This window comes from Buceros rhinoceros, unplaced genomic scaffold (genome assembly GCF_000710305.1).
Source record: "Buceros rhinoceros silvestris isolate BGI_N320 unplaced genomic scaffold, ASM71030v1 scaffold7810, whole genome shotgun sequence".
NCBI classification, from domain to species: domain Eukaryota; kingdom Metazoa; phylum Chordata; class Aves; order Bucerotiformes; family Bucerotidae; genus Buceros; species Buceros rhinoceros.
The window spans coordinates 1-9,760 of record NW_010390107.1 but is presented as its reverse complement, the minus strand read 5'-3'; the positions used below and the strand labels follow the sequence as shown (position 1 = coordinate 9,760).

General features: G+C 43.1%; 1 protein-coding gene across 1 annotated transcript in view; it reads left to right on the top strand.

The window, feature by feature from the left end:
- WNT7A (wingless-type MMTV integration site family, member 7A) overlaps positions 1-7,113 on the top strand; it is a 33,471-nt gene extending 26,358 nt beyond the window's left edge. The window contains exon 3 of the mRNA XM_010136514.1: positions 6,511-7,113. Within this exon, the coding sequence (XP_010134816.1) occupies positions 6,511-6,990 (480 nt within the window). The 3' untranslated portion in view covers positions 6,991-7,113. The remainder of the gene's footprint in view (positions 1-6,510) is intronic.
- The last annotated feature ends 2,647 nt before the right edge of the window (positions 7,114-9,760 follow it).

The following is a 9,760-nucleotide window of genomic DNA, read 5'->3' as shown; positions in this document are numbered from 1 at the left end:
GAAAGAGGAGAACGTCTTCAGTTTGCTTGTGCTGACAACAGTGCATGAGTACCAAGATCATACAAAAAGAGTAATACTTTTTTTCTTTACGTGTTTGATACATTGTAGAAATAGAAGCTGCATTTAGAAAATAATTGCTGCATATGGTCAACTTTTTTATAAAGCTGAAGTAAAGGGCAATTAATACTCCAGGGCAGAAAGTATAAAAATAATGATGAATCTCCATAAACCGCAGACAAGAAATGTAAGGAACCTCCAGCTTCGTGACATTGTAAAGTCAGAAATAGCACACAAAAGTTTAAACTTCTGAGAGGGCAAGATTTCTGAAGTCTTCATTTTTTAAGAGTTTCACGAGTTAGAATCTGTAAAAAGTGTTCCTGCTCTATAAAAGAGGATATCCATTTTTGAAGCTAGACGGTGGTATTGGGCAATAGCATCCACCTGTGATGTTTCTAGCAGGGTGTCATTTGTCAGCGTTCTCTTGGCTGTCTTCATAATTAGTCCTCAGGTCAGCATGTTGCCTGATTTTCTTTAGACATCTATTCTGAGGGAAGTGCAATGGTGATTTGATTGATGTAGGTCACGCGCTGTGGTGATTTCCCAGTCCTTCTGTGTTTGAAACAAAAAACTCCTTGTAATGAGAAAATTGGTTTGACCAGCCAGGGATAGTTGTGGCTCACAGCGTACTGAATTTGTTTGATACTGACTTCAGATATTGTTCATTTGCACAGATTTACTAATTAAAAACTTGAGAAAAAAAGATTCTTTTGGCTGTGCTTAATAAAGGTCTTCACAATGTGTTCAGCTGGAATATGAAAGGCTGGCTGCAATAATCACTCTGAACACGGGACACAATCAAACTCATCCATGGTTCATTTGTCACCAGACATCGGTGTGAAGTACATTACGTTTCCACAGAACACATTTCACAGCAGCTCTGGCAACAGAGTTAGTGAACAGCCACTGATGGGAAATAATCTCTTCTGTTTAAACCTGCCTTTGTGAACTTTAAACTCACATTTGGGCACTTTTTCATTATGCTGTTTCTTGCATTTCTTAAAGATTTCATAGGCTTTGTCTTCAGCAATGGTATTTCTTTGTTTATGCTCTCTCGTGGTCATTTTTGTTTCGCAATCAAAAAGCACCGAGTACTATTGCCACTTACTTCAGGTTTCAGAGCTCTGGTCTTAAGACAGTCCTGCAAGTTACTTAAAGAGTAGCATCCTTTGAGAGTAGTGTCACACTTGGAAGAAACAAGTGGCAGAGTCATTGTCTAGTCATTTTAATCAGACATAGTCCTTTTACTGCTTGTCAAATCAATCTTGCGTATCCATCCACTGCCCTTTCCAATGCCTACTCGCACTCTAGATCTCAGTTTCAGTTGCTCTAGATAGGACTTGCTTCTCAAGTAAGTTAATTTGTTGAAAGACTAAATATGACATGGCTTTATTAGCTTAAAACAGTGTTTTTACTCAATGAATCCTTCTTCAAAAGCAAAAACCATATCTCTAGCATCACTCCTGAGGTTTGAGGAGATTTGTCCTATAACTACAATTGCCTCTGAAAGGAATATAGGTCATAAATCCTCATCTGCCACAAGTTGAAAGGGGCAGGTTTCCATCTGTCTATTGGCCTCCCAAGACCACAGAAATGTCGTGACCACTCTCAAAAACCCCTCCGTGTTCTTCTCCACTGAGAATAATTCACTCTTGTTTTGCCAATAGTTGTGTTTTCTTTGACCTGCAGTGTATGTGCAGCACTTGCTGGAGACAGGTATTTCCTGACCCAAAGATTTCCTTGGTGGGATAGAACCACTGTCTGTTGTCTCACTAACTCAGTCTGCTTCATATGTAGACTGGAGTCCAAGTTATTTCTGGTGAAGCGGTGAAGAGTCCGGACTTCAGGCACTAGGGTGTTGCCTGTGTATTGACTGTAAGGCAGGATTTAGTTTCCATGTGAATCCTGTTGGGGAAGGAGAAAGCACTGGAGGCATGATGGATGGTCACTGTATTTCATGTCCTTCAGGACAGCTTTGGCATCAAGTACTTTTGAGTTCTGGTGACCAAACCCAGGGCTGTGCAGTAGCAGGCCCCACCTGAGTGGGCATGTCAGGTCCCAGACTGCCCTGGTAGATGCATTTGGAAAGTCAGCTGACTTTAGATGCTGGAAACCCGGAGAGGTACACGCCACTGACTAACTGGGGAATCAGAGGCACTGAGCTGAGAAAACCCACTGCATGATGGTGACCAGTGGTTCTGAGCACACCAGCCACATGACAACCTCTCTGTCTGCCCAGGTCCAAGTACCAGCAGCACCCGGAGAGCACAATTCTGACATGGCTTCAGGGCAACAGCGGCTGCACTCATAAGCAAATGCCCCTCCAGTGCCAAGTCACACCAGCCAGAACTTTCTGCTGGTTTCACTGGAAATGAGGAGCATTGGCTCAGCCAGTGGCCAGCCAGGGTCCCAGTACAGGCATCCTGCCCACTGCAGGACCACAGTGCTGGTACGAGCCCATGCAGCCCCTGGGCTGCAGGGTTCTCCAGAGCTGCAGCTTGCCACCCTCACACAACACACCCTACGTGTTCACTGCAAAACTAAAGGCAAAGAAAAAACATGTTGAGTTCCTACTGGCAGTGCCCAAAGGTACTATATCTGAAGATAACATCAACAGAGAGAGCCAGAGCAAGTTCTGTTCCCACAAACTATTTCCCAGAGGCTAATGGCAAGGGGGGAGAGAGAAAAACAAGTACTGACAGTTTACTGTAGGAGCTCAAAGAAAAAGTGGACAAAGCTAAAAGAACTCCAGCTCTTTGTCTGCATTTAATCCAGTCCAGAGCATTCACTGGCGCATACAGATTTACTTTCCGTGGCTGATGGAGGTGGATATAGTCACTTGGTAAGAAACAGAGGATCTAGGGTTTAAATTCTGTGCCCTTCAGGCTCACACATTTTATGACAAGTCAGTCTATAACGTATATCAAGTTTTAATCTAATGTAAAAAGTGTGAGCTACTGGCTAATACCTTCAAAGGAACAAATCCTGATCTTGAAAGGTGAAGAAGCTTTCTGGCTTTAACACAGACCAAGTCTTGAAGGGGTAGAGCACTTCTTTTGGCTCACGGTAGCCAAGGGAAAATGCCTCCTGTCTCTAGCCGAAGAATCCCCTCTTTTGTTTTTTTCCTTCTCCTTTCAAGTCTCCTCCTGAATTTATCAAGGCACTGATTTATCAGAGGCTACTGGAATAATGTAACGGTATTAAAACACCACCATCCACCTATTTTATTGAGAAACAAATCGTCCAAGCACCTGATATCATAGTAGAATAAAACTATCTAATCACCATTGCAGGCTTTTACCTTTGCTGAGCATAGAGGGTTCAAGTTACAGGCGGCCTATTTTCTGAAGGCTGTAGAGTCAATTCATCTCTGGCTGAATCTGCAAAACAGTGCAGTGATAGACAGCACCAGTGAGGAGGATACAGAACCTACAAAAGGATTTGTGAGTAAAAGGTAGAGAGACTGGGTTAGAAAAGGCAGAAAGGGAAGAGAAAGTTCAACGGCCGAGCACAGCAGACCCAAACTGGGCAGAATGCGTTGGAGCGATTTTAGCACAGTGAATTGGAAACACACCCCCAGCAAGTGTGTAGAGACAAGGGAGGTGAGCCAGTAAATCTTCGGAAGCGCTGGCTACATGAATGAAAAAAAAAAAAAGAGAGAGAACAATAAATGTGGCATTTCTTCTCACTCCTCTGCCCCCTCCAAGCATTTTTGACCATCTAAGAAGGACCTCTAGCCCCTGGGCTCAACTAGCATTGCTCAAACTTCTCATGTTCAGACAAAACCAGACCTTTTTATCCTAACCGCTCACGCCCAGCCTTAGCTGAGACCAGAAAAGCAGAAGCTCGTTCTGGTTGGCATCGTGTCACCCGGAGCAGGAGACCAACACGTGACGGGAGGCTGCCTGGCTGCTGAACTTCTCCAGCCGCTTGCTCAGCTCTTTCCAGGGGAACTCCTCATTTTCTCAGAGATCGCTGGCTGTAAATGGGATGTTAATGAAACAAACCAAAAGACAATTTAGGCTCTTTAACACATTTCAGGAAAAAAGCCCTACCTGGATGGATGACACATGATGTATTTTGTATTAACGTTTCAAGTCAATTTGGCAGATCTTGATGGTTAGGGGAGTTAGAAATATTTTGTTGCAAGTTTGAACATCGTACCAGGGTATAAGGCCAGACCCTTGGCCTCGAACAGTGTCTGAATGAGAGCTGAGAAATGTATCCCTGGCTAGTTTCAAATTAAAAAAAGGTACAAATGAGGCTAAAAGAATTTATGTTATTTTTCCGGTTTCTGTGCTATAACTCCTATTCCATCTCCTCATCTATCTTCCAAGTGTACTACCTTATGAATGAGTGAGCAATAAAAGAAGTATGCAGTGGCTGAGAAACTCAAGATAACAAGATAATGCAAAACGTAAGCCAACACCCAAAACTTGGGCAAAACTGTAAGTTAAGATGTGGATCTGTGTAGAAAAGTTTTTCACATCTGACTTTCTGGGCAGTTGTTAGATAGTTTGCATGAAAAAAAAAAGTGCCACAAAATGTGATGCTAAATTCACATCTGTCAAAATCTTGGCCCTATACTTTCTAGGAGTTTTAATCCTGTCTTCAGACCACATGTGATGACTCTTCACTCACAGACTAATATTTAAAAATAAGCTGTTTTAATGCCTTTGAAACTGCAGGGGGAGGGGAAGAACAATGAGTAAAGATGTCAAAAACTGAAGGGGGTTGGGGGGTGGTTATGCAAAGGGTTAATTCAAAGTTCCATATCACTGACCTCCCACCAGCCTCCCAGGCTGCCCAGGTTTGGAGCTGCGCGATCAGCTGGGGTTTCTCAGGGGAAAAATTATGTGGCCACTCCCTGAACCCAGATAATCCCCCTGGCTGGGCTTTCCACTGCCGGTATCTGGCAGGTTAGGCAGAATTTAATCATCAAAATTATTGTGGCCTCTTTCAAGCAAAGACCAGCGAGACATTAACTGCTGGAATTAGGTATGTTTTCCAGCATTAACGCAATGGAGCTGCTAAGAAAGGTCAGTTAAAGGGCTCAAGCCAGACAGCAGAGACTAAGCTGGTCTCCAGTTTCATCTGGCAAAGACTGGGTTGGTAAACAGGCAGCAGAAGGGAGAAGATGCAAGCATAAAGTTTCAAGGGATGTGAAGATTGAAGGGAAGATGAATCTTGTTATCTTCAAAAGAAAAGTAAGGACAACTCAGGCATAAACATGAGAGAACCCTACAAAGAAGAGAACATGAGGCGGGGTGGGAGCAAGCCGTGATGTTGAGGTGTTTGAGATGCTTTTAGAGTACTAAGGAGGTAGAATTTTTTTATGAGAATTGATGACAAAACACAAAACCAGTTCCTCATCTTTACTCTCACCCCTTATGCTCTGAGACAGACCTCATTTTCTTGCAAAGTAGCTGAGGCATTTTCTATGCTCCATTACCCATGTGAGAGGAGGCAGAATACTGCAAACCCTCCAGAAAGTGCAAAGAATTTGACTATGGTGTATTAAAATAAGACTTAGGTTTCTAAATTGGAGCATTAACTTGGAACGTTTAGAACAGATGATGCCTGTATGGATAAATGATCGTCTGTTCTACATTGTTGATTAATGTGAGACCAACAGGAGGGTAAGAATCATATAATCATACAATAAATCATGGAATGCTTTGGGTTGGAAGGGATCTTCCAAGCTCATCCAGTCCAACCCCCTGCAGTGAGCAGGGACATCTGCACCCAGAGCAGGTTGTTCAGAGCCCCAAGGTCCAGCCTGACCTAGAATGGTGCCAGGGATGGGGCTTCTAGCACCTCTCTGGGCAACCTGGGCCAGGGTCTCACCACCCTCAGCATTACAGTTTCTTTCTTCAATCCATTCTGAATCTCCCTCTTTCAGTTTAAAACCATCACCACTTGTCTGGTCACCACAGGCCTGACTGAAAAGCATTGCTAGAGTTTATCTGCTTGTTCATATCTTGCCCCATCTTATGTCATTTTGAGGTGCAAGAAGCAAAATGCAGTTTATTTTTGAACCTCTGTTTACAAAAATCAGGTTCTGGTGCATATTGTTGAACTTGCCAAGCATTCTGCACGTAACGTTTCACGTGAAGGTGTCATTTCGGCCAGTTCTGAATTTCACTGCCATATGCCTAAAATTGCAACCACAGAGAAATCCAAAACACCACGCACTCATATTGCGAGCGAAAGTGAAGGAGAGCTGTGGTTAAGGAGGGTCCGTGGGTTGTTGTGAAATTAGGCACAGTTATCTTCCCTGCTTAACTCAAAGCACAAACAGGGTGTCAGCTTTGTGGGCAGAACCCGATTGACACCGATGAACATTTGCTCCTGCTGGAGAGCGAACCCGTCCGTGACTATCATCCAACACGCGTCAACTAACCCTGGTCCTAGCTTGTATTAATACAGCATTCTTTGTTCTTCCAAATACAGATCCTGGAAGAAAACATGAAGTTAGAGTGCAAGTGCCATGGGGTCTCGGGATCCTGTACCACTAAAACATGCTGGACGACTCTGCCTAAATTCCGGGAGCTGGGCTACATCCTTAAGGACAAATACAACGAAGCTGTTCAAGTCGAACCCGTGCGAGCCAGTCGTAACAAGCGTCCAACCTTCCTCAAAATAAAGAAGCCACTTTCCTATCGCAAACCCATGGATACAGATTTAGTGTACATAGAAAAATCCCCCAATTATTGCGAAGAAGACCCTGTCACTGGCAGTGTGGGAACGCAGGGGAGGATGTGCAACAAGACAGCCCAGCAGTCCAACGGCTGCGACCTGATGTGCTGTGGCCGAGGTTACAACACGCACCAGTACTCAAGAGTGTGGCAGTGCAACTGCAAATTTCACTGGTGCTGCTATGTGAAATGCAACACGTGCAGCGAAAGAACAGAAGTTTATACCTGTAAGTGAGCCCCTGGCTGGGCGGGCAGATACGTCCCTGGCCGCGAATACATTTGCACATGCACTCAACCTACCTACACGAGACTGTAGGAAAGACCTGCTCTCCCAGAAGAACTGCTGATGAGTGGAGCCCTCTCTTTTCTTCTCGTGTTTCATGGCTTGTGTGGATGCACATTTCAAACTCTTAGGGAACTCAGCCAAGAAACGAAAACAAACCCCACCCCGAGCCACCTGACACACAAAATGGAGAGAAAAAGATCATCTCGGTTGGATCTGCACCTCTAAGCGAGAAGCGTTGACCGCCTTCTGAAGAGACACCAGTCAGAGAAAAATCTCTTGAGCGTGGCAAAAGCCTCTTGGTTTGGAAAAAGATGGTCAAAAACTTCAGTGTACAGGAGCAGGGAGGGGCAGGGGAGAAACCCTCAAAGCAGGGCGCCGCACAGGATGGGATGGACAGTGCCCCATTGTGAGTCGCCCATGCGAGTGTGTGGATGGCGCAGATCTAGGCTTCCACACTCCTGAAGAGCTTCTGATGCTCTCGCCCATGTTTCCACTTCATAACGTTCGCTACAGCAAGTAGAACTGTGGCGGTTTTCTGCTTTACCTGCCTTTTGTGTGCGTGCGCGTGCTGCAGAGTTTAGCACAGGGATTTGGGACACTCGGGCATAATAATAGCAATATTTAACAATTTATTCAGATAAAACTAATATTAATTTATTTAATTAAAAAGAACTCTACCCACACTTCTGGAACTATTCTGCAATTAAAGTAGATAGCTGGCTTTCTTTGTGGAATAATTTTGTAGAAACAGCAAGGAAAAACTGGAGCTGTATATACTATTCGTAACTAGGCTATTTCTGTTAGTTGGACTTGCAGGATACGTTCTACAGGACGAGATGTTTAAGTACAAAAGCTGGCGTCTTTATATATATATGTACATACACAAACACACACTGTTGTTTTCGGGGTTGGTTTTGTTTGTTTGTTTGTTTGTTTTCTCCTGTTTGCTGCTAGTTGTCTGGAACAAAAGTCAAGTGGTAGGGGTTACAAATCTTTACCAGTTTAGTTGTGGTTTTTTTTTTCCTTCCTTCAATTAAAGAAAGAAGCATTAATAAAATCCTGGAATATGTCTAAAAGTAAGAAAATCCAGACAAACTTCCATCTTTTGGAAAAATCAACCATAGGATAAGAGAGTATATTTTGTAAGAGACTATTTTTATATAAATATTTTATTTATACTACGTCTGCTTGTTCAACCTGTACTTTTTCTCAACACAGGCATACAATTTGTAATTCTTAGGCTATTTAACAGAGAAAGGGTAATTAGTTTGTGGACACAACAGCAGCAAGCTGGATACTGTCGGCTGCAGTTGGTGGCTGTGTAAGGGAGCAGAATGAACTTTCTCTCCGGATGTGTGTACAAACTGGCTCTTCTCCTGCAGCTTGATTTGCAGAATATGCAAAACAAGAACAGGGTACGTAGCACCAGTTCTGTCACATGGCTTGAATTCACGATTGGTATTAACTGGTTGCTCATTTATCCCATTCAAGAAAAAAAAATTCCGAATTAGCTTCCCACATGTGTCAGTCATTAAACTGTGGCGTTATGACTAGCAAATGTGCTGTGTGTGCTGTCAGTTAAATCTCTGCATTGTGTTCCTGTCAAATCTGATTTTAATCACTGGAAGACTGTAGACTATGACTGTAAAAACTAGCGTGACACACATCGTCTGATTCTCAGAGATAGGATACAAAGCTTACTTTTTTGTCCAGCTCCTTTTGGCATTTACATTATTCTTTCCCCCAAAAGGCCAGAGCTCAAAAAATCCAGAAAAAACATCTCGGCAAAGTTAAAGACTACTCACTTGTTTTTCAGAGCCCAGCCAAGCCACTTTGAGTTCCCTTCACGGTATTGCCTTTTTATCACTGTTATTTCTTCAGATATTTGAGTGGTAAATATTTCTGTTTTTTAGAATCATTCTGGTCCTTCAGCTTGACTCATTTGTGACCACTAAAAAAACCTCCTAATTTTAATGATGTTTTTCATTGGGTGAGAACAATGGCCCAGCACTACCAATGATATTGTATGTTTTGTTTGAGTCAGGCCAGGTTCTTCCCTACTTCCAGACCACAGGATCTCACCTTTAATGAGCTCAGAGGGGCATCAGTGAAGGAAACAAACGTGCATCCAGCCTGCAGTGCACGGCCCCGACTCCCGCTGATAACAGTGGGCGTAGATGATACAGGTAGATCTTGTGTCCATCGATCTTTCTGAGGCCAAACTCCCACCTCAGACTGTGAAAACAGAGTTTTTGGAGAAAGTAAACAGAAGTATCATAAAAGATGTCACCAAGTTTTTCTGTAACAACCAAGCTTTCAGAACTCATCTGAACGTGGCACAGAGCTTTTTTTTAAACTAATTTCTTGTATATGTGTTATTTCTTGTGTAAGAACACAAGCCTGTGCAGTACCTGATCCTAGCGATGCGTAATTAGGGTTAAATACGCAGTTTCTTTGCAGATCTGCCACTTAACACAAAACGGAACTTTATGCCATTCAGACACCAGCACGAGATATCAAAATAAAATTATTAACATAGTTTAGTTTTGAACTTATGACTTGTCAAGAAAAAAGCAGGTTTGGGGGGTAATTGAGTCACTGCTTTTTGTTCTTCTGAACTCCCCACATCGAGAGTTGCTAAGACATAAAATGCAATGAAATGCATAGAGAATGGATGTAGACTACAACATTATATTATGGTGAAATAATTCAGATCTAA